The sequence below is a fragment of the Benincasa hispida genome, chromosome 9 (assembly GCF_027475165.1).
Source record: "Benincasa hispida cultivar pf3 chromosome 9, pf3_genome.v1.1, whole genome shotgun sequence".
In the NCBI taxonomy this organism is placed as follows: Eukaryota; Viridiplantae; Streptophyta; class Magnoliopsida; order Cucurbitales; family Cucurbitaceae; genus Benincasa; species Benincasa hispida.
This window is the reverse complement of record NC_143486.1, coordinates 81,508,166-81,534,384: the sequence shown is the minus strand read 5'-3', so window position 1 is coordinate 81,534,384 and position 26,219 is coordinate 81,508,166. Positions and strand designations below refer to the sequence as shown.

Sequence of the window (26,219 nt, the reverse complement as noted above, 5' to 3'; positions counted from 1 at the left end):
CATTTGCACATACCATGCCAGATGATAACGACTTATCATAGTAGAAATCCCACCAATATTTAGCACACGACTCTATAAATAGAGCCTTGGCGCCATGAAGAAAGGATGGACTTTTAGACCTAGAGACATATTTCACCTCCATATTTCACCTCGATTCTTCATCGGAGCCTCATCGGAGCAAGAGTTTGAGAGGGCCTTCTCCATTCACCCAACCATTATATCACTAGGAACCCCGACATTCATCTATAGGAAGCAAGAGATTAACAACTGCCCTTCACCTTATCTCTTTACCTCTTTAGTTGTTGTATTGCATTTTGTTTAAGAGATTGCTCATCTGTCTATTCAACAACTGTATTTCTATTTTAATATCATCATGTCCACTTTCATCATCTTTTCTATCTTCACTTTCACTTTATTTGTTGTCATGAGTAACTAATTCTAATGAGGTAAGAGGCAAGATTAATATCATGATCTAAGTAGAATCTGTGGAAGTTATCCTGTTTGCTTAATGTATGAGTATTAAAATGATTGCCTATGAGTACTCATTGAGTCAAGTAGCTATGACTAGCTATGATCTAAGTAGAATCTGTGGAAGTTATCCTGTTTGTTTAACAGAAGCTCAAGTCATCATACCTGATGATGAATTAGAGGATCCATTGACCTTCAAATAGGCAATAGAAGATGTAGATAGAGACCAATGGATAAAAGCCATGGACCTAAAAATGGAGTCAATGTACTTCAATTATATCTGGGAACTTGTAGATCAACCTAAGTGGTAAAACCTATTGGTTGTAAGTGGATCTATAAGAGACAACGAGACCAAATTGGTAAGGTTCAAACCTAAAAATCCAGACTCATGGTAAAAGGTTTTACTTAAAGAAAGGGTGTAGACTATGAAGAAACTTTCTCTCCTGTTGCCATGATTAAATCTATTAGAATATTTTTATCCATTGCTGCTTTTTATGATTATGAAATATGGAAAATGAATGTCAAGAAAACCTTTTTGAATGGTCATCTTGATGAAAGTATTTATATGTCTCAACTAGAAGGGTTCATTGAACAGAGTCAAGAGCAAAAAGTTTTTAAGCTTAAAAGATCCATTTATGGGTTAAAAAAACATCTCGATCCTGGAATATAAGATTTGACACTACGATCAAATCTTATGGCTTTGAACAGAATGTTGACGAACCATGTGTTTACAAGAAAATAGTCAACAAGACTATAGCTTTTCTGGTACTTTATGTTGCTAATTAGGAATGAGACAGGATTCTTTGCTGACGTCAAGAGATGGCTAGCATCACAATTCCAAATGAAGGATTTAGGAGATGCACAGTATGTTCTTGGAATCTAAATTGTTCGAAATCGCAAGAACATAATGCTAGCACTATCTCGGGCATCTTATATTGACAAAATGTTGTCAAGATATAATATGCAAAATTCCAAAAAGGGTATGTTGCCTTTTAGACACGGAATTCATTTGTCTAAGGAACAGTGTCCTAAGACACCTCAAGAATTTGAGGGAATGAAAAAGATTCTTTATGCATCAGCAGTTGGGAGCTTGATGTACGCCATGTTGTGTACACTTCCAGACATATGCTTTGCAATTGTAATAGTCAGTAGGTTTTAGTCTAGCCTTAGACACAACCATTGGACTACTATTAAAAACATCCTCAAGTATCTCGAGAATGAGGGACTATATGATCGTGTATGATCCTAAGGATTTGATCCTTATAGGTTTTCAGACTGATGTAAATTCTAGGAAACCTACTTTAGGATCAATATTTACTCTAAACTAAGAAGCTATAGTGTGGAGAAGCATCAAACAAAGTTGCATTGTTGACTCCACTATGGAAGCAGAATATGTAGCTACATGTGAAGTAGTTAAAGAAGTAGTATGGCTTAGAAATTTCCTAATAGATTTGGAAGTAGTTCCAAATATGCATCTGCCGATCACCCTGTATTGTGATAATAATGGAGAAGTTGCCAACTCAAAGGAACCAAGAATCCATAAACATGGAAAATACATCGAGCGAAAGTACCATTTCATCAAGAAGATAGTACACCGAGAAGATGTGATAGTCACGAAAATAGCCTCTTGATAGCATTGGAAATGTGCTATCTTCTTCTGCTGAACTCAGGGTTGTTTAGCTACTTAATTTGATTAAATTGACCATTTTGTAGAATTTGAGTGTACAAACAATCAAATTAAGCGTTCGGGACAAAAAGGCATTAAAATGATGAAGTTATGAGCTAAATTGATTAAATGATGAAGGAGTGAAGAATGTTGCCCTGCCGAGCATTGCAATGCTTCTAATAAGCCTAAGTTCAACGCTAGCTCAACGTTAGAAGGCAGAATGCTCAAATGTAGGGTAGCGTCGTCTGCCATAAGTGTTGTAACACTCTGGAGATGCCTCAATGCCACTGTCACGTCGCTCGTTAACGCTGCTCTCCAACGCTCTAAGACAGAATAGGCAGCGTTGCAATGTTACGTGGTTTGGTGGACGCATAACCCTGTCGGAAATGGTGTCCTAAATCTCCTGGTAGTCTCGTAGTTTGTGAACTCTATAAACATATTGTTATTAATAAAATAAGTATTATTTTATAAACATTCAATCCAATAAACTAATATCCGAGGTTATTTTATGTAAATTTAAACAATTATGTAAAGACATACAAGTGGATCTTGTTTAAATTAATAACCTAAATGGTCTGTAGTATATGGATAAATGAGGGATACCTTATCCTGGTGATACTACGGATACGACCTGATTTGTAGATTTTATAAGTGTTGTAAAGTGCTACAAATGATCTAATCCTGATCATTTATGTGGAGACATACGAGCAGGGTATCCTATACAAAGAGTTTGTATAAGACCGGGCCACGAAATGATTAGTCTCTTTATATAACGTTGTTAATAATAGAGACTTACATTTCACTAGGATGACCATAGGTGACATGACCTGAATCCTGAGTCAGTTGGGAACTTCTACCTATGAGGGCGGTCCTTTGATTTGTATGGGTGAGAGTGTCCAGATTGCCAACTCAATAAGTCAACCATTTTGGGGATTTGTCTTATTGGGGAGCTGGGAACTCAGTTACATAAGACGGAATTCACTTCTTTCCCGAAGCAGGGGTAAGTAGATAAATTGCTCCCTTAAGGATTGATTCTAGGTCTTAAACATAGTGGCCACACTCTCTCTTGGGAAGAGAGGACTCAATCATAGTTGGACTATGAATTATTATTCATTAGAGGAATCAATAGTACTTAAGGAGTTAGATGTAACTACAGGGGCAAAATGGTAAATTGGTCCAATTGTACTTACGGGCAATTTGTGAAGGGTCATCGCACTGTTGATTGGTTATATCCAATAGACACAGAAATATATTTATAGTGCGAAAAGTGCAACTGTCGGTCTTTAGTGGAGTGCCCGACAGTTAACGGATGGTGGATATCGTGATTAAAGAGTTTGGTCAGTTATTCACGTACCGTTGGATCTTCAAGCTACAGGTCCATAAGGTCCCCTTGGGTAGTTCAATCGGTTCAAGTTGAGAATCTGATTTTGGGTTAGTTTGAAGTGTTCAAATTAACAAGAAGAAATTTGATTATATATGATATAATTGATATAATGTATTTGATACATTATTTGATTGGAGGAATTAATATGATTTATATTAAATACCATAAAATAGAAAAAGAATTGTGGTTTATTTGTTGCATATGATGCAATATTAAAACTATAGGTTATAAATATAATATGATAATAAATAATTATTTTTCTCAATAACTAACTTGAGTGGGAGGTTATTTGCGGTCTTATGATATCTGTGAGATAAAAGGAAAAGTTATTTTTCAAAGCATTCATTTGAAACATCTCACAAAAAAACACTATCGAATAAAAGATGTTTTACTAAACGATAGCTTAATAGAGCATAAACGATCGAGTGTTGAGTTACTATATGATAGTACTCGTTTACTACACGATCGAGTATCGAGTCTATATGATAGGCTTCTTCTTTTACACGATCGTTTGATCGCATACTCGATCGTTTATTAGATCGTTTACCTCCTCCTTCCCTCTATCCAAAATCATACAGAGCCCATAACTCCTGGATTCTCACACCGAGAATACCAAGGTAACCTTGTGGTGGTGTCCAATTCTGAACAAGGATCGAGGATCGAGTTCTACTCACTGGTGATTGAGGATCTTCCAGTTGCTCGTTGAGATCAAGTCCTGATCATAGATCTAAGATCAGAACTCGATCTCAACGAGCAACTGAAATGGAACACCCCTACCTGGGAACCTACCTCGATCTCAAAGAATATTAAAATTTGATTGAGATAGACCTAAGATCACGGTTATTATGAGATTAGATACCTAAGTTTAGTCTTTTAAATCGGTTTAATAGGATTAAATTGATTTCAATAAAAGATTAAATTTGTAATAAATCTATCTATAAGGGACCTTTTGTGTAAGGTAGGTTTTGGCTAAGCTGGGGTATTTAAACTGATGAAAATGGAACATCCTTACCTGGGAACCTACCTGCAAAGGTGAATTAGATAGGTTTTCTACAAGCATGCAATTGTTGATTAATATTCGTTAAAGTGTTTAAAGAATGTTGATCAAAGTTGTTACTTTCCAAAGTAAGTGTTACTTTTGGGCAAACTCAAACAGTCACTTAGTAAAAATAATTAGCCATATTTTTCTAAGTAAATTAAACCCTAGATTGTTAAAATACTCAGTGGGAGGAAAAGATATATATGATATGTCAATTCCACTCACATTTCTCCTTTAATGTTCACACCGTGAGATTCATGCTTGGCCTCGTGGTGCCCTAGGAGCGTCCCCCTTCGGATGGTGTTTGCATGGGTCAATATCAAGGTGAATGAAGAGAGTATTTATAGTAAGTGGGAGAAGGATGTGTGTCAACATGTCCTGTGGTCTCTTTCATTGGTTTACACCGTGAGACCTTCTTGCACGGCCTCGAGGTGCCCTGGGAGCATCCCCCTTTGGATGGTTTGTGTAGTTATTCAATATCTAGGCGAACTCCAGAAATGGATAGGATCGCTTTAGTTTTTGATCCAATCGGTTTTTCCCTTCGGTTGGCTGCTTGGAGCGGAACTCTAGGATCTAAAATGAAGAGCCACACTTACGGGAAATTGTTAATCAGGTTAATGATTTCTTGATTAAATCAATGGTGGCTAATTGTTATAGAAATAAGAGTTATTCTGGTGTAATGGTTAGTTGAGAGTGTCTCAATTCAGTGAAGGGATAAATTAACTACCTTTCAGTGGTTTTTGTCCTAAACCACTAAAGCGTCATTGCAAAACTAGATGTTATATGAGGTTCATTTAGATTTTGCTAAACCTGATTGGATTTGTTTTAAAAGAGTATGCTAAAATATAACGTAGATCAATATGTTTATTTTTTAAGCAAAATGTCTATGTTTGATTTTCCGTTAGTTGCCTTTTCTACTTTGACTGATTACATGACGTGGAAAGAGTCTATTAAAACATATTTCGTGGTAAACGATCTCGATTTTGTCATGTTTGAGGAGTGTCCTCAAGTCCCAAACCTTGATGCACCACGAAATATTGGTAATGCATATGAGGTATGGATGAAGGCTAATTCAAAGGCCCGACTTCACATTTTGGCAAGCATACCTAATGATTTGGCCAAAAGGGTTGAGAACATGGTCATTGCACGTGAGATCATGGAATCGTTGCAAGAATTGTTTGAACGTAAGTTCTCACTTAAGAAAAATGAGATTAGCGACAATGAAACCAGTGGTGTCAGTTCCCAAGTTAATCTCCAGTCCTTTTTTAATGTCAAGGGACTAACAGAGAAAGCAATTATTGCTGACTCTGATGAAGTTCATCGACGAGAATTGTTATCTGAAATGAAACTTGGAGTTTATAATATGGATTCTGATACTGATCCCACTACTCTCTAGAAAAGGAAGAGATCCGAAGACGATAAATGTGACTTATTTGTCTTGGAGACGTGTTTGGTAGAGAATGATGATTCTGCCTGAATAATTGATTCAGGGGCTACTAACCATGCGTGTTCTTCCCATCAAGGATTTAGTTATTGGAAACAGTTGGAAGCTAGGGAGTTGACTCTTAGAGTCGATACTGGTGAGGCCGTTTCAACTGTTGCTGTAGGCAGGCTTAAGTTATTTTTGGGCAAGAAACGATATCTGTTATTGGATAATGTTTACGTAGTTCCTCATATCAAGAGAAACTTAATTTTAGTTTCTTGTTTGATTGAACAAAATTATTCCATCTCCTTTTCTGAGAATAAAGTGTTTATTTTTAAGAATGGTATGGAGATTGGTTTTGGTTCAATGGAAAATAACTTGTATGTACTAAGGCCGTTAGTCATAAAAGCCTTTCTTAATACTAAAATGTTCAAAAGAATAACAATTGCAAAAAGACCAAGAGTTTCTCCTAAAGAAAATGCCCATCTTTCGCATTTAAGGTTAGGTCACATCAATCTCAATAAGATTGAGAAGTTGGTAAATAGTGGACTTCTAAATAGTTTAGAAGAAAACTCTTTGCCAGTATAAGAATCTTGCCTTGAAGGCATAATGACCAAACGACCTTTTACTGGAAAAGGTTATAAAACCAAGGAAACCTTGGAGCTTATACATTCAGACCTCTATGGTCCGTTGAGTGTACGAGCACGAGGTGGGTATGAATATTTCATCTCTTTCATAGATGATTATTCTAGATATGGGTATCTATACCTAATGCAACATAAGTCCGACGCTCTTGAAAAGTTCAAGGAGTATAACACTGAAGTTGAAAGCTTGTTAGGTAAAAAGATAAAAACACTACGATCTGATCGTGGTGGAGAGTATATGGACTTAGAATTCCAGAACTATATGATAGAACATGGAATCACGTCTCAACTCTCAGCCCCAGGTACACCTCAGCAAAATAGTGTATCGAAAAGGAGAAACAAAACCTTGTTGGACATGGTTCGGTCTATGATGAGTTATGCTTATCTTCTAGACTCGTTTTGGGGATATGCAGTAGAGACTGCAATTTACATTTTGTACAATATTCCCTCAAAGAGTGTTTCTGAAACACCTTTGAGTTATGGAGAGGTTGTAAAAGTAGTTTACGCCACTTCAGGATTTGGGGATGTTCAGCCCACGTGCTTGTGGCTAACCCTTAAAAAGTTGGAACATCATTTGAAAGTATGCCTATTTGTAGGTTACCCCAAAGAAACGAGAGGTGGATAATTTGATGATCCAAGTGAAAATAAAGTATTTGTATCGACAAACACTACCTTCTTGAAAGAAGACCACATAAGGGATCATAAACCATGAAGTAAACTTGTTTTAAATGAGATTTCTAATGAGACTACTGAGACTTCAACAAGAGTTGTTGATGTTAGTTCATCCAGTCAACCACCTCAAGAGTTGAGATTTCCTCGACCTAGTGGAAAGGTTGTGATGTCAGTTCATCTAGTCAACCATCTCAAGAGTTGAGATTGCCTCGACATAGTGGAAGGGTTGTGAATCCACCTGTATGCTACATGGGTTTAACAGAAGCCCAAAACATCATATCTCATGATGGCGTTGAGGATCTTGTCTTATAAGCAAGCGATGGAAGATGTTGACAAAGATGAATGGATTAAAGCCATGAATCAGGAAATGGAGTCTATGTACTTCAATTCTATTTGGGAGCTTCTAAATCAACTTGATGGGGTAAAATTTATAAGTTGTAAATGGATCTCCAAGAGGAAAAGAGGTGTAGATGGAAAGGTACAAACCTTTAAGGCTAAACTTGTGGCAAAGGGTTATACCCAAGTTGAGGGAGTGGACTACGAAGAAACTTTCTCACCTGTTTTCATGTTAAAGTCTATCAGAATTTTCTTGTCCATAGCCACATATTATGACTATGAGATATGGCAAACGGACGTCAAAACTTCCTTTTTGAATGGTAATCTTGAGGAGACCATTTACATGGTTCAACTAGAAGGATTCATTGAATAAGATAAAAAACAAAAGGTTTGCAAGCTCAATCGGTCCATTTATGGACTAAAACAAGCATCTAGATCTTGGAATATAAGATTTAATACTGCGATCAAATCTTATGGCTTTGATCAGAATGTTGATGAGCCTTGTGTTTACAAGAAAATCATCAATAGCACAATTGCTTTCCTTGTGTTGTATGTGGATGATATCCTACTCATTGAGAATGATATAGGTTTTCTGACTGACATTAAGAAATGGCTAGCTACCCAATTCCAAATGAAATATTTAGGAGAGGTGCAGTTTGTTCTAAGGATCCAAATCATAAGAGATCGTAAGAAACAAAGGTTGGCTTTGTCTCAGGCATCATACATTGACAAGAGGTTTGTCAGATATTCGATGCAGAATTCCAAGAAGGGTTTATTACCTTTCAGGCATGGAATTGTTTTGTCTAAGGAATAATGTCCTAATAAACCTCAAGAGGTTGAGGAAATGAGACGAGTTCCCTATGAATTGGTTGTTGGTAGCCTTGTGTATGCAATGTTATGTACTAGACCTGACATTTGCTATGCAGTAGGGATTGTAAGTCGATATCAGTCTAATCTAGGATTAGATCACTGAACGACAGTCAAAACGATCCTCAAGTATCTTCGGAGAACGAGGGAATATATGCTCGTATATGGAGATAAGGATTTGATATAGGGAATATATACACAGACTATGACTTTCAGACTGATAGAGATTCTCGGAAATCAACATTAGAGTCGGTGTTCATTCTGAATGGAGGAGCTATAGTACGGCGAAACATCAAGCAAGGATGCATCACAGACTTCACTATGGAAGCAGAATATGTAGCTGCTTGTGAAGCTGCTAATGAGGTTGTTTGGCTAAGGAAGTTCCTTACTGATTTGGAAGTTGTTCCATACACGTCTTTGCCGATCACACTTTATTGTGATAATAGCGGGGCTATGGAAAATTCTAAGGAACCTTGGAGTCATCGAAGAGGCAAGCACATAGAACGGAAGTATCATTTGATCTGGGAGATTGTGCATCATGGTGATGTGATTGTCACGAAGATCGCATTAGAGCACAACGTTGTTGATCCGTTTACAAAGGCTCTCACGGCTAAAGTGTTTGAGGGTCATCTAGAGAGTTTGGGTCTACGGGATATGTGGCACCTTGTCTAGGGCAAGTAAGAGATGTTACTGGGGTATATTGTATGCCCTAGTTTATTGTATTTTGTACTGTCTTTGTATTGTACATTAGTCTCTCGAGGCTTTAGGACAAGTAGGAGATTGTTGGGAATAGTGTCCTAAATCTCCTGGTAGTCTTGTAGTTTGTAAACTCTGTAAACATATTGTTATTAATAAAATAAGTGTTATTTTATAAGCATTTACTCAATCCAATAAACTAAGATCCGAGGTTATTTTATGTAAATTTAAACAATTATGTAAAGACATACAGGTGGATCTTGTTTAAATTAATAACCTAAATTGTCTGTAGTATATGGATAAAGGAGGGATACCTTATCCTAGTGACTCTACGGATACGACCCGTTTTGTAAATGTTACAAGTGTTGTAAAGTGCTACAAATTATCTAATCCTGATCATTCATGTAGAGACATGCAAGTGGAGGTATCCTATACAAAAAGTTTGTATAAGACCGAGCCACGAAATGATTACTCTCTTTATATAATGCTGTTAATAATAGAGGCTTACATTTCACTAGGATGACCATGGGTGACATGACTTGAATCCTGAATGAGTTAAGAACTTCTGCCTATGAGGGCGGTCCTTTGATTTGTATGGGTGAGGGTGGCCAGATTGCCAACTCAACAAGCCTACCATTTTGAGGATTCATCTGACTGAGGAGTTGGGAACTCAACTACACAAGATGGAATTCACTTCTTTCTCGAAGCAGAGGTAAGTAGATAAATTGCTCCCTTAAGGGTTGATTCCAAGTTTTAACATAGTGGCCACACCCTCTCATGGGAAGAGAGGACTCAATCATAGTGGGACTATGAGTTATTGTTCATTAGAGGAATCGGTGGTACTTAAGAAGTTAGATGTAACTACAGGGGCAAAACGGTAAATTGGTCCAACTGTACTTACGAGCGATTTGTGAAGGGTTATCCCACTGTTGATTGGTTATATCCAATGGACACAGAAATATATTTGTAGTACGAAGAGTGCAATTGTCGGTCTTTAGTGGAGTGCTCGACAGTTAACAGATGGTCGATATCATGATTAAAGAGTTTAGTCAGTTATTCACGTATTGTTGAAGCTTCGAGCTAAAGGTCCATAAGGTCCCCTTGGTAGCTCAATGGGTTCAAGTTGAGGATCAGATTTTGGGTTAGTTTGAAGTGTTCAAATTAACAAGAGAAAATTTGATTATATATAATATAATTAATTCAATTATATATGATACAATTGATATAATGTATTTGATACATTATTTGATTGAAGGAATTAATATAAATATGATTTATATTAAATACCATAAAATAAAAAAGAACTATGGTTATTTGTTGCATATGATGCAATATTAAAACTATAGGTTATAAATATAATATGATAAGTTAGTTATTGTATTTATTTATAATTTATTAATTATATGATAATTAATAATTATTTTTCTCAATAACCAACTTGAATGGGAGGTTATTTGTGGTTTTATGGTAACTGTGAGATAAAAGAAAAAATTATTTTTCAAATCATTCATTCGAAACATCTCACAAAAAAACACTGTCGAGTAAAAGGTGTTTTATTAAACGATAGCTTAACAGAGCATAAACGATCGAGCGTCGAGTTACTATACGATAGTACTCGTTTACTACATGATCGAGTATCGAGTCTATACGATAGCCTTCTTCTTCTACACGATCATTTGATCGCATACTTGATTGTCTACTCGATCGTTTTCCTCCTCCTTCCCTTCATCCAAAATCATATAGAGCCTACAACTCCTGGATTCTCACACCGAGAATACCAAGGTAACTTTGTGATTGTGTCTAGTTCTGAATGAGGATCGAGGATCGAGTTCTACTCACTGGTGATTGAGGATCTTCCAGTTGTTCATTAAGCTTGAATTTTGATCATTGCGTTCGACTTCTTTTTTGGACACGTTGGAGACTGATCCAGGGAAATACATGAAAAAAGAGTTCTTCATAGGTGTTGTACTCGATCCCCTTGTATTTACTTAAGAAGCATGTTGTAATTTATTCTTTATGCATAACTGTTTCTGTATGACTGTAAATGTATATGTTCTTTCTCAATGGAGTTTGGAACGATCCACTTTCGCTCATTGGTTCTCTAGATATAGAGTTCCTTCAAACCCTAGTGCGCGTGCAATGCAGCGTCAGGCTAGCACTACAATGGCTGCTTGACGCTCGACCATTATGCGTCGCAGCGTTGCAACGCTCTTCCTAGCGTTGCGACGCTGTGGAAGTTTTATAAAAGAATAATTTGGGTCAGCCGATTAGATCATCCTCGAGTACACCAATTCTTGAACGTCGCCGCTCTGTCCAGCCTAGTTTTAGCTTCGTTTTTACACCATAATTCTATAAATATTCTTCCTTTTTTGCCAATTGAATTGAATTCGAGCATGATTCGAGGCTAAAGGGTAAGAACTTAGCTTGGATTTGTTAGTTTAGTTTGGTTCCAATTCAATTCTTGAGACTCGTGTTGTAATTCTGTGAGTTTTTATTATGAATTTATGAGAATTTATCTTGAGCATATTCTTCAATTTTTGTGTATGGGATAATCTGACAAATTAGTTGTGCATGTTTAATTGATTGCTTTAATTGGCCCTAATTTGTTATCGTTAGGTAGTCGTCACCTAGAAGCACGAGTTAAATTAGTTTGTTGTGTTAATTTGAGAATCCAATTAGCAGGCATTTACTTTCTACTTAGATAAATCTCGCTCAATTAATTGGTTAGACGATGGAAATCAATTAATTGGCTTAGCTTTACCTTGAATCTTAATGCCTGTTGATTGATTGATTGGTTGAGGATTTCACTTTTTTGTTAATTAACTTGATTTTATGGACCTACCGGTTAGGATTCTAATTGAGTAGGCTAAGTTTTAATTTGAATATTCCCACGCACCTTTTGATTGGTCTATGATAGAATTGATGAGGAATGAACCAAACTATAATTACCTAAGCTAAGTATTTGTTCGATTCATAAATTCTTATATTCATTTACGTTGCACACTTTTTGTTCTCTAGCAATTTATTCCAGAATTTCTCACAAAAAAACCCCCTTTTTGGTTACTTCCTACAAGTTCCAATCTTTGAGGAATCCATATTCAACTCTCTGTGGTTCGACCTCAGACTTACTACTTGTACTACTAATTAGTATAAGGGGTTAGTTCAGTGCATACAAAATTTTATTTGCATAGGTGCGGGTTCACGAACGACTATGAATTCAGTGGCCGACCACCTCTGAAGGTAATCTTGCTAATCCATTTACGAAGGCCCCCACAGCTAAAGTGTCTGAGGCCACCTGGTAGGACTGGGACTACAAGCTTCATAAATCTAGGGCAAGTGGGAGAATGTCAAGGGTATATAGATGCCCTAATTTATTTATTTTCTCTCTTTTTCTCAACATTGTATAGTTGTATATATTTTTAACTCACTGGAGTTCTAGTCCATGTGGGAGATTGTTGGGAATGTCCTAAAACTCGCAGTTCGTATTTTTACACATATTCTATTTTTGCAATAAAAGTATTATTGAAACTTCATTCAATAAAAGTGTTATTGAAATTTCATTATGTTATAAAATCAATTAAATGAACCCATGGCTATATTATGAATACTTGAACTTTATGTAGAGACATAAAAAAAGATCATGTTTTAGTGTATAGCCAAAAGGGTCTATAAGTATATAGATGAGTAGTCCCTAGGATGTGGCCCACTTTGTATATTGATACAAACTATGTGATCCCGAAATCGTTTATGTGGAGACATGCGAGGTGGAGCATCCTATGCAAAAGACGTTTGCATAAGACCCAATCACAAAATAATCACTTTTCTTTATACCAACCGTTTACTGTTAAAACTGACTATTTCAAATCAATGACCTAAGGTAACTGGATCTTAATCCTGAGTTAAACTATGAACTCCTATTTATTATAGATTATCCTTTAATCTGCATAGCTGAGAGTGGTTCAACATCACCATTCAATAAGTCTCTCATTTTGGGGATAAAACCAGATATATAGCTGGAGACATAGTTCTGCAAGAAAGAATTAACTCCTGCTCATCTTAGGGTTAGCAGATAGGTTGTTCCTTTAAGTATTGATTTCTAGTATTGAACAAAGGGGCCCCACCCTCTCATAATAGAGAGAGATATGGTTTATTGGTTGGATTGTAAACCAATTGTTCAATAGAAGATCGGTAGAGAACTAAAGAGCAAGATGTATTTACAGGGGTAAAACGGTAATTTTGACCTAGCTATAAATACGGACGACCTGTGAAGCATCGACTTACTGATTATGATTAAATCAAGTGGACATAAATATATCTACAGTGAGAAGAGTGCAACTATTGAGCTATAGTGGTATGTCTTGGTAGTTAACAAATATTGATCAGTTCAGTTTAAAGTGTTTAGTCATTAATCTCAAGTCGTTGGGGCTCATGATTTATAGGTCCACAAAGTCCCTCTACTAGCTCATAAAAGATTAAATCTTGTATTAGAATATTGAGTGAATTTGAAATGTTCAAATTCAATTTTAGGGTTTGGATAATTATATTCGATATAATTAACGTTTAAATTTATTGAAAGTAAACGTATTTGGAAAGTTTAATATATTTAAATAATGATTTAAATAGTGATTACATGAATAGGAATTCATGTTTAAATTAGGTATTTTATCAATTTAATATTTGATATTAAATTATTATTATTTAATTAATTAAATTTGTGCAATTAATTATTTAAATTAAATATTTTTTCAATTTTTCAATTCAATTTCAAAAATTGAATTTTCGTTTAATTTAATTTTTTTTAGAATTAAATTAAATTAAATAAAGAAATTGAAAAATACTTGTGAAAGTGGATTTATCCAATTTTTCTATATTGATAGTGGATTTTTCCATAGATTAACACCTATCCCACTATGTTAATGCCTTTTGAAGTGTCATTAGGCTGATTAACCAACTGCTTGCATGATCAAGCTGATTAAATACTCCTAATTTGATCAGTTTCATAGGAGGCATTCTGATTTTTTTAGAGAAAAAAATTCTGTAGAAATTAATTCTTAAACCCTCTCCAAACTCACTACCAATTCCTTCTCAATTCAGAGTTCCATCACTCAATCTAAGGCAGAGAATAGTAGAAAAGATGCTCTTGGTGGTCTACTAAAGAAATTGAAGGACAATTTCATGGAAATTGCAAGGAGCAAGTGGAAATCATCAAAGGTATCCAAAACGAAACCCTACTATTTGAAAAACTTATTTTTTTAGCATGCTTGTTACTCAAATTAATGTAATTAGTATAATAATTCTGTAGCTTCTGTATTTTGCATGTTTAATCTAGCAACTGGTATCAGAGCATGATTTAAGCACTCAATTAACGTTAACTTGAGTATGGTGGGTAAATTTCTTGAGATGTATGTTATGGTGACTGATGTGGTTGATCATCCAGCTTTGGTATTAGATTCTTCTTTGATTATGTTGTAATAATTATAATTGACTCTTGTTTAATGGGCTTTAATGTGTTCTTGAGGGTCTATGATTTTATTGGAGTCAATAGAGTTAAAATTAGATTGTAATTAAAGATTTAAGTAAGGAAGGTCAGCTGGAGAAAATTGAAATTGGTGCCTTTGCCAGGCAGCGTTGCAATGCTGCCTAAAATGTTGCAACGCTGTTCTTCCTGAAGCCCGAGGCATTGCAATGCTGGGATGGAAAATCGCAACACTACTCGTCCCAGCTTAGAAATGCGTGCGCAAGGAGTTGGTTCATGGGTTTGGACCGGTTTGACTGGTTCGGTTGGCTTGAAGTCTGGTTCAACCTGGTTTGGTCTGGTTCGACTTCTTTTGGAGCATTGGAGGGTTGATTCGGTGGTTTGGGTCTGGTTCGGGTCGGGTCAAGCGTCTAGAGGCACTTTGAAGCTTTTTCTCTATTAAAATTGTAATAATTAGCTTGTTTGCTTGCTTAGGATGCCAAAGTTGGTCCATATCAATGTTGTTTAAATATTTATGCATGTGACGTATGTTATATTTAAATTAAAACATGTATGTGCATATTGTATATCATGTAGATTTAAAATCCCACCATAAGAAAGCATGTTTCATGCACTAACATATGTTATAAATTAGTTATAATATATGTATGTTTAGGGTTTCATAAGTTTAATATAATTGTTATATTAAAATATGGAATGCTTAAGTGTATGTTATATCTATCATTTCATAAGAGTTATGAAATGAATTAGACATTTAAAATCTATAACAAATATAAGTTGTATGCTTACTCAAGTCTAATAAAAACTTGTTTTAATAGTTAAAATAGGTCTTTATCTTATAAAACCCGGTTTCAAACTCAATCGGTATATAATCCTGTCTAAAACATAGGGTTTCTTAGTTCCGTCTTAACATTGTCTTCCAATTCGGGGGCATATTCATATTGTTCTATGAAATCTAAAAATGAAAGGTCACACTTACAAGAATTATTTAGTGTTAGTAAGTTATTGACCAAAAACGGTAACTAAATGACTATAGGAATAATATTTATTCTGGATATAGTATTAAGTCAAGAATGTCTTGCTTCAGTGAAGGAGTATTTGATTGCCTCTCGGTAGCATCTATTTTGACTCACTAAAGTATCATAGAAAATAAATAAAGAAATATGTGTACTCTATTACTTTTGCTGAAAAATTGGACTTATATGCAATTTTCTAATAGAATTTGTTCATTTTTCAGCATCTCGAACTCGATAATTCATCTTCTAGCTTCTGATATATTCAATGGTGAGGGTTATTCAAATTGAAAATCAAACATAAATACGATACTAGTGGTTGATGATTTGAAATTCGTTTTAGTGGAGGAATGCCCTCCTCTTCCCAGTTCAAAGGCAAACTGAAGACCTTCTTCAAGTGTAACACGAACCAAATGGGAAAGAACACTACCACTCGGATTCCTCAGTATGCTCAGGGTGAGAATCCATGAGTGGTGGGCTCTGACTATTTTGGTTAAGAGGTTTTTGGTGAGTTTGGAGGAGGAAGATGATCGAAAAAGCACTATCGTATAGCTAGCTTTTCGATCGTTTAGGCTATCACATAGAAAAAAATCCTATTGCATAGGCTATCGCAGAGACAAAGGGAGCTTATTGTATATGCTTCGAGTTTGTCGTGTAGACTATCGTATAGTCTCTCTTTGCATTTTATTTCTTAGTTGTCAAAGTCTCTTAGTTAAAAAATGAAAAACTCTTTTTCATTTTATTCCAATTTCCATAAAGAATCCAAAATTATATTTATCCAAAATAATAAATAATATAAATATGATATGATTAAATATGATAACTAACTTACCATATTATATTTATAACGTATAGTTTTAATATTAAATCACATACAATATAAATTATATATCTTTTTCTCTATTTTATGTCATTTAATATAAATCATATTTATATTAAATTAACAACTATTTGAATCTCATTCAAATATTTATTTATTCAACTAATGTATCAAATACATAATTTAATTATATCATATATAATTAAATTCTCTCTTATTAATTTGAACAATTCAAATTAACCCAAAAACTAACTCTCAACATAATCCTCTTGAGCTACAAAGGGGACCTTATGGTCCTGTAGCTTGAAGCTCCAACGGTACGTGAATAACTAATTAAACTCTTTAATTACATTATCCACCATTCGTTAACTATCGGGCACTCCACTAAAGACCGACAGTTACACTCTTCGCACTACATATATATTTTTGTTTCCATTGGATATAACCAACCAACAGTGCAATGACCCTTCACAAATTGCTCGTAAGTACAATTGGGCTAAATTACCGTTTTGCCCCTATAGTTACATCTAACTTCTTAAGTACCATTGATTCCTCCAATGAACAATAAGTCATAGTCCCACTATGACTGAGTCCTCTCTTACCAAGAGAGAGTGTGGCCACTATGTTCAAGACCTGGAATCAGCCTTTAAGGGAGCAATTTATGTACTTATCGCTGCATCTGGGAAGGAGTGAATTTCGTCTTGTGAAGCTGAGTTCCCAGCTCCCCAATCAGACGAATCCCCAAAATGGTAGGCTTGTTGAGTTGGCAATCTGGCCACTCTCACCCATACAAATCAAAGGACCACCTTCATGAGTAGAAGTTCACAACTCACTCAGGATTCTGGTCATGTCACCTATGGTCATCCTAGTGAAATGTAAGTCTCTATGATCAACGGTGTTATATAAAGAGACTAATCATTTCGTGATCCGGTCTTATACAAACTCTTTGTATAGGATACCCCGCTCGCATGTCTCCACATGAATGATCAGGATCAGATCATTTGTAGCACTTTACAACATTTGTAACACCTACAAAGTGGGCTGTATCCGTAATGTCACCAGGATAAGGTACCCGATCTTATCTATCTATTATAGGCCATTTAAGTTATTATTTAAACAAGATCCGCCTGTATGTCTCTATATACTTGTTTAAATTTACAAAAAAAAAACCTCGTATCTTAGTTTATTGGATTGGGTATATGCTTATAAAATAACATTTATTTTACTAATAGCAATATGTTTATACAGAGTTTACAAACTACGAGATTACAAGGAGATTTAGGACACCATTCCCAACAATTAGTTAGTGGGAAAATACAACAATTGGATTTTTTTCACTAACTAATTTTTATTAAAAAAAATGAAATAAAATTTTCAAATATTGGAAATTATTTAATCAAAACAATTTCAATTAAATAAAACAAACAAATTTAATATCACATATTAAATTGTCTTTGACATTTAGCTTTGATTAATCACATTAATCAAGTTTTTTAAAGAACATTTTCATGCTAATGATCAAGTATACTCTAAAAAATAATTAATTAATAAATTAATTATTTAATGTAAATTATATTCATATAAAATAAAATTTTTCCTAAAGCTCGAATTTGAACATTTCAAATTCTTACTTCACCTAGTTCTTCAATTTTGTCTGTATTGAGCTAGCAAAAAGACCTGATGAACCTATAGATCATGGGCTCCAATGATTCGAGACTAACTGGTGAAACTCTATAACCGTCATCAATAAGTTGATCCTTCATAGGTTGTTTGTAACCTCAACTAGGTCAAATACTGAAATACCCCTGAGTTACATCTTTTCTCTTAACGTACCACTATCCTCTAATGAACAATTGATTTAGGATCATAATCACTAAATCCATTCCCTCTCAAGCCAATGAGAGGATAGGACCCCTGTTCAAGACCCAGGATCAGCCCTTAAGGGAACAACGTTTCTACTATCCCTAAAATGGCAAGGAGTGAATTCCTTCTTGCAAATTCTTTGTCCCCAGCCATCTATTTGGTCTTGTCCTTGAAATGGGAGGCATATTGAGTAGGATGTTGAGCTTACCCTCACCTATGCAGATCAAGGGACAATCTCGAATAAATAGGAGTTGATAGATAGCTCAAGATTCAGATCAAGTTATCTAGGTCATCAAGAAGTGAAATTAATCAGTTTAACAGTAAACGGTGTTAATACGTAACAATGATTATTCGTGGTCTGTCTTACACAATCTCATCGTATAGAACACCCCTGCTCACATGTCTCTATATGAACGAATTGATCACATCATTTATGACACTTTACAATATTTGTAACAATCATAAAGTGGGTCGTATCCAATAGTATCTCCATAAATAGATACCCAATTTAATCCAAGTACTATAGATAATTTAGACTATTTTACTCGAACTTGATCAAGTTTATGTCTCCACATAAAGTTCAAGTATTCATGATAATAGCCAAGGGTTCGTAGTTTATTGGATTTAGAGTTATCAAACAATCAACAACACTTGTCTGAATAAACTTTTTATATGTTTACTGTTTACAAAACTAAACTATGAGTTTTAGGACATACAACCCAATTAGTAAGTAATAACCTGAATAATGTCCACTGTAAGAAATGAATCCGAGCAGACAAGACTAGTGGTTGGAATGACTCCGGAACACGAACTGGAGACCGCGACGCTAACCCAGGGGAAAACCCTGAAAGATCTGAGAATAGTGTGAACAATAATACTGAATATCTTATTACTTTGAACAATGCAAACTTAGTGGGATCCCGAACTAACATGGGATGTCTGCAATGAGGTAAAAATCATAACGGTCTGTGTCTGAAAGGGACCGGAATTTGCTATGGGTGTGGCAAGGTTGGCCATGTCCACAAAAATTGTTATGTTTTTCAGAGAAAAACAAGAGAAATCCAGGAAAAATATCAGTGAGAACTGGCAGGAGATTCGAGTTCAGGAAGTAACAATATATTTCCTGAACTGATGGTGGACCAAGAGTGGGCGCGTGCAGCAAAGAAGGATATTCCCTGACATATCGTGATCGAATTTGAAGAACAACCCACCTACGAATCTAACAACTTGGAATCTTATAAGTTATGTATTTTCTGTAAGGAAATAGGACATGTTCCGGAAAGGTGTGTGTGGAGAAATGAGAGAATGTGCCTTAATTTTGAAAACTTACGACTACAGGAGAATGAGTAAACAAGAAACTATGTAGACTGAAGAAAACCACTAATGTAAATAGCAACAATGTTTATAAATAAAAGTAGTATGTTGATAAATGTATGTCTAATTTATATGTGAATGGTTGTAGACAAAATGTTGAGAAGTGGAAAACGTAGAACTGGGCAACCCTTTGGAAACGAAAGTGAAAATGCCTCAAGCCACCCAAAAGAAAAATCTAGGGAGGAAGAACAAATGGATAAATTCACTCAAAGACTTCAAGCAAGCTTAGAAAATATACAACCTGATCCCAAAAAGAAATATGGGATAGAACGATTAAAGGCATTGGGAACCACAAACTTTGAAGGAACAAAGGATCCTACAGATGCAGAGGTATGGATGAATCAAATAGAAAAATGTTTCGAGGTGATGAGATGCCCTGAAAACAGAAAGTTAAGTCTTGCAAGCTTTTTACTACAAAAACAGGTGAAAGATTGGTGGAAGCTGCTAAAGAATAGGAGAGGCGATCAAGACGAAATATGTTGGGAGGAATTTCGAAAAGCATTTTTTGAAAGATTCTATCCTCGATCATTTAGGGATATGAAACAAGATGAATTCCTACAGCTCATGCAGGGAAACATGACTGTAGTAGAATATGAATTAAAGTATACGAAACTATCCAAGTATGCTTTAAACATAGTGGTGGATGAAAAGGAACGCTGTCGAAGGTTTAAAACAGGATTAAGATAAGAGATTCAAACTCCTGTTACAGCAACCGCTAAATGGGGAGAATTTTCAAAACTAATAGAAGTCGCGATGAGAGTAGAAAGAAGTTTAACAGCGGAAGAAGTAAGACCAGAAATAGACTCATTAATGAGTCGGTGGCGGAGGGAAGACCCAAGAAATTTTACCCCCAGGGTAGAAAGCAGAAGTGGATGGAAAAGAAGAGGAATTACCAACACTAAAGCAGATCCTGAATGGGAAAGCCAAATAAAGGAGTCAATGGTAAGCGTTAACCAAAAACCAAGATGTTCGGTTTGTAATAAATATCACTGGCGAAGATGTTGGGAACAAACATAAGAACGATCACACACGCGTTTTAAGTGTGGCAAACCGGGACACTTTAAACGAGAATGTCCCCAGCTGATGGATACTGGAAATATACAACCATCAAACAAACCGGGAGGGAGATCAACGACGGTTGAAGGAGGACAAACTGTAGGAGGAATAAAAGAGGAAACAGGAAAAATGACGTTGGGAAGACTATATGGAATAACTCAAGATAGGGAAGACAATATATCGGTCGTGGAAAAAGGGAAAGAGAAAGTTTTAGAAGACTAGAATAAAAGTTGTGGTATAATAAAACTGTATGAGGAAAATTATTAAATAAAAAGTTTTGTTGTAAATTAAGTTTCGTTTAATTTCGAGGACGAAATTATTTTAAGAGGGTCGTAAATGTAAGACCCTAACACTAAATTTAAAGTAGGAGGTTAACTAGAGAAGAAAAATCCTAAGTAAGGATATTGGAGCAAAGAGTGGAAAACATTAATACTAAATTATCCAAAAAGGTGACCAAAAGACCAAACATATATGTAAGGCTTAAATATGTTAAACGAAAGAGTGCATAGAGGATGGAAGCAAGAAGACTTGAAAAATGGCCAAGGGCTTGCATACAACAAACGCAAGGGCATGCGAACACAAGCAGGGCATGCGTTGGAGGCATGCGTCGAGTGAGCATACTAGGCGCACAGGTCATGCGTCGAGGCCAAGCGCACAGGTCATGCGTCAAGACCAAGTGCATAGGCCATGCACTGAGACCAAGCGCGCAGCCCATGTGTCGAGCATGTATGCCGAGCGCCTTGCCTATGCGTCAAGTGCTGCCAAGTCTGCCAAGCAGCCATGCATCGATGCCTTATGCCAAGCGCACACCCATGCGGCAAGGCACGTTATGCGGCCGAACACGCCTATGCGGCCAAGCGCACAAGCGCCTAGGCAACACACCCATGCGTCGATGGTCAGCATCGTACGTCCATGCTTAGTAGGCCGAGCAAGCATACCTAGCAAGCCATGTGTCAAGGGTGAGCGGCCACCCTATGTATTGATGATGGCCGACTCATGCAATGGCTAAGTGGGACTTTGATGAAGGAAGGTTGAATTGCTATACGTTAAGGAAAAAAGGTAAGGCTAATTGATGGAAAAACTCCAAGGGAAGATGTCAAGAGTTATATGATCATAAGTCTTAAACAATTTAAGTAGAGGAATATGTTTAAGTATTTAAGTGATTTAGGTGGCAAAAGGAGGTTCACACAAAGCTCTAGTAGGAGGTGGACAAAAGAGATTTCATGCAATGGAGGTCTTATCACCCTAAGCAGGAGGTGGGTGAAGGAGATTTCATGCAAAAAAAGGAAATTTTGGCTGGCAAGTTGAGGTGAGAACAACTCAAGGCTAGGCTGGGTAGGCTAAGTGTTGGCAGCTTCAAAGTGAGACAAATGGGAGTTAAGTCATCACAAAGGAATGAGTTTGGAATGGCTATAAATAGAGGGGTTGGGCAAAAGGGATTTATTCATACCATCACCAAAAACTTGTGTTGAGAGCATATTTAGAGTATTACGTTCGAGTTATTAGGTTGCCAAGTTAAGTGGAGTTCAAAAGGAACAAAGGTTGCATTGGTGAAGCATTGAGCCAGCCCGGATGCACAGCTAGCCAACGCATCCGGCACTCTGCGCGCACGCCTTGCAGCGCTGCGTCCGCCCGTCAGCGCGCCTCACTCGACGCATCCCACGCTAGCCCAGTGCAGCAGCCCCACTGTGCGATGCATCATGCCCAGCTCAACAGGCCACCATGCAATGCACGCTCAACGCGTCAGCCCCTTGTGCGGCACAGTATGCCCACCTTGCCTACTGCCAAATGCCCAGCTGCCTACCACAGTCCAAATAACCTCTAAAGAGGCTAGTTTTTGGATTTTGGCTAAATTAGAGTAGGGTAAGCTGGTATTTTCATTATATAATGGTATTTTGGCTATTATGACATTATTTATTGATATAACAAGTATTAATTGAGGAATTTCTATTGATATGGAGGAATTCTCAGGAAGGTATTCTCAAGGTGATTTTAGTGGAAAAACTTGCTTGCGGTGAGTGGTTACTTAGTTTTATGCATTGATATGTGGATAAATGTATATGTAAGTGCAATATGCATGCTTATGATGTTATGTTGTTTTCCATGATATTGTTTGTGAAATTTCTATGGAAACTGAGATTATACCCGGACTACATAAGTTAGCATGCTTAAAAAGGGTACTTGGCAGGAAAATATAGTCGGTCTCGGTCGGCGGGAAATAATAGTCGGTGACGACCGATAGAAAATATAGTCAAGTTACCTAAGCATGACTAGCGGGAAAAGAATTGTCGATGTGCACATTGGCGAGAAAAGTGGGTTATAGGAAAGTTTCCATTAAAAGATGTTATGATTGATAGTATGAACATGATATGAACATGCCAAGATAGCATGGAACTGGAGGATAATGATATATGAAATTACACTTGATCATGCATAGAATATACTGAAATTATGATTATGTGATTGACTTCCCAAAAATATGTTTTGCAAAGTGTTTATTATTTTAAAAGCACCACTCACTGGGCTTAGTAGCTCACACTCTTCCAAATGTTTCTTCTACCCCCCCCCCCCCCCCAGGTTTATGAGTTCATAGTGATGTCGTTCGGTCTAATAAATGCACCAGCAGTGTTCATGGATTTGATGAATAGGGTGTTCAAGGAATTCCTCGACACCTTTTTGATTGTTTTTATTGATGACATCTTGGTTTATTCCAAGATAGAGTCCGAGTATGAGGAGCATTTGCAGAAAGTTTTGGAGACGTTGAGGGCCAATAAGCTGTATGCTAAGTTTGCTAAATGTGAATTATGTTTGAGGCAGGTGTCCTTTCTAAGGCATGTAGTATCGAAGGAAGGTGTCTCTGTGGATCCTGCAAAGATTGAGGCAGTTACGAGTTGGGCTCGTCCAACCACAGTCAGTGAGGTGTGCAGTTTCTTGGTGTTAGTAGGCTACTATAGACGATTTGTAAAGGACTTCTCTCGCATAGCCGCCCCATTGACTCAATTGACCTGGAAGAGAGCAGCATTTGTTTGGAATGAGGCTTGTGAAAACAATTTCCAAGACCTCAAGCAGAGTTAGTTTTAGCCTCAGTTCTTATAGTACCAGATGGATCAGGTGGTTTTGTCATTTACAGTGATGCGTCCAAGAAGGGTTGGGATGTGTATTGATGCAGCAGGGCAGAGTAGTTGCTTATGCTTCACGTCAGCTAAAGAAACATGAACAGAATTATCCCACACACGACTTGGAGTTAGCAGTAGTGGTTTTTGCTCTCAAGATCTGGAAGCATTACTTATATGGAGAGAAGATACAGATTTTCACTGACCACAAGAGTTTAAAGTACTTTCTCACCCAGAAAGAGTTAAACATGAGGTAAAGAAGGTGGTTGGAGCTGGTGAAGGATTATGTCTGTGAAATTTTGTACCACCCGGGAAAAGCAAATGTAGTGGCAGATGCTCTAAGAAGAAAGGTGGCTCATTTAGTAGCCCTCATTACCAGACAGACTCATTTGTGCAGGGAACTGGAGAGGGTAAAGATTGCAGTGGTAGTGGGAAAGGTCACGACACAATTAGCACAATTACTGGTGCAACCGAGTCTAAGGCAGAAGATTATTGATGCGCAGCGAGACGACCCTTATCTAGAAGAAAGAGTTCGTAGGGTGGAGTCAGGCCAGGATGGGAATTCTCAATTTTCAGCGGAAGGTGGCCTTCTTTATCAGGGATGTTTGTGTGTGCTAGTAGTTAGTGATATTAAAAATGATTTGTTGTCAGAGGCTCATAGTTCCTTACTTTCGATTCACCCCGGCAGCACCAAGATGTATCAGGATTTGAAACGTTACTACTGGTTGAATGATATGAAAAAAGAGATTGCAGAGTTCGTCAGTAAGTGCTTGGTGTGCTAGCAGGTGAAAGCCCCAAGGCAGAAACCAGCAGGCTTGTTACAGCCATTGAGTGTACCAGAATGGAAGTGGGAGCATGTATCTATGGACTTCATCATGGGATTGCCACGGACAGTCAAAGGTTTCACTGTGATATGGGTTGTGGTAGACAGACTTACAAAGTTAGCACATTTCATACTTGGGAAGTCTACCTTTTCAGTGAATAAGTGGGCACAGTTATACTTGAAGAAGATGGTGAGGTTGCACGGAGTGCCTGTGTCCATGTGTCGGACAGAGACCCTCGTTTCATGTCTAATTTCTAGAAAATTCTTTAGGAATCTTTGAGGACCTGGTTAGATTTCAGTACAACTTTCCACCCACAGATTGATGGGCAGACAAAGCGATTGAATCAGATATTGGAAGACATGTTTCGTGCCTGTGCCATAGAGTTTTCAGGAAGCTGGGATGCTCACTTGCACTTAATGGAGTTTGCTTATAATAACAGCTACCAGTCCACTGTTGGAATGTCACCCATTGAAGCCCTATATAGGAAGAGTTGCAGGTCCCCTATGTGTTGGGATGAGATAGGAGAGAGGAAATTGTTAGAACCTGAATTGGTGCAGACCACGAATGAGGCAATACAAGAGATCAGGGCTCGTATGCATACAACTCAAAGTAGACAGAAGAGTTATGTCGATGTAAGACATATGGACCTGGAATTTGAGACTGGTGTGAAAGTGTTCTTAAAAATGGCACCCATGAAAGGTATTCTGAGGTTTGGCAGGAAGGGGAAGTTGAGTCTGAGATTCATTGGACCTTTCGAGGTCTTGGAGCGAGTTGGCCCCCTAGCTTACCGATTTGCATTGCCTCTAGCACTGTCTTCAGTTCATAATGTCGTCCATGTTTCGATGTTGAGGAAGTATGTGACAGACCCGTCTCATGTAGTTGACTATGAGCCCTTACAGTTGAATGACAACTTGAGCTACGAGGAGAAGCCTATAGAGGTCCTCGCCAGAAAGGTAAAGGAGGCTACCTGGGAGCGGAAGGATGAAATGAAGGCTCAATACCCGAAACTTTTTCAGGAATGAACTTTTGAGACGAAAATTCTTTGAGGAGGGAAGAATGTAACACCTCGAATTTTTTATTTATTTATGTAATTCAGTAATTTTTATTAATTGAGGATATTTTTGGAATTTTTGGACATTTAAGTGCAATTGTTGGAATTTAAATCATTTAAGTGGAAATTAATTCTGGAGTTTAGTGTTGGAAATCAAGGGCAAGAATTGTTGTTTTAAAAATGGAAAGGAAAAGAATGGAAAAGATAAAAATAATAATAATAATAAAGGGGAATTGGAAGGAAATAAAATATTTTATTCCTTTTCTTTTTTCTTTTTCCTCTTTTTCTTTCCCCTTCCTCTCTTCTTCTTTCTCACGCCCCCGAGACTCCTCCCTAGCCATAGCTTCACCGCTCGACGTTCGTCGTCGTTGGAATCGACTTCAGTCGAGCTGTCGACTGTCGCCCAACCCTTTCCCCCACTTGACGTTATGTCA

General features: G+C 36.9%; 1 protein-coding gene across 1 annotated transcript; it reads left to right on the top strand.

Annotated features, from left to right (window-relative positions):
* The first annotated feature begins 23,960 nt into the window (after positions 1-23,960).
* LOC150034108 (uncharacterized) lies at positions 23,961-25,756 on the top strand. Its single transcript, XM_090317230.1, has 4 exons — positions 23,961-24,163; positions 24,308-24,683; positions 25,004-25,325; positions 25,434-25,756. Exons 1-4 carry the CDS (start codon positions 23,961-23,963, stop codon positions 25,754-25,756), a joined length of 1,224 nt encoding a protein of 407 aa, XP_090173356.1.
* The last annotated feature ends 463 nt before the right edge of the window (positions 25,757-26,219 follow it).

What these genes read in the sequence shown, in the direction of transcription:
- LOC150034108 (XM_090317230.1), top strand. Translation starts at nt 23,961, where the DNA reads ATGCAGCAGGGCAGAGTAGTTGCTTATGCTTCACGTCAGCTAAAGAAA. An exon ending in CAGAAAGAGTTAAACATGAG is followed by an intron (nt 24,164 to 24,307) that starts GTAAAGAAGGTG and finishes TCATTTGTGCAG; the next exon opens with GGAACTGGAGAGGGTAAAGA. An exon ending in AATACAAGAGATCAGGGCTC is followed by an intron (nt 25,326 to 25,433) that starts GTATGCATACAA and finishes CACCCATGAAAG; the next exon opens with GTATTCTGAGGTTTGGCAGG.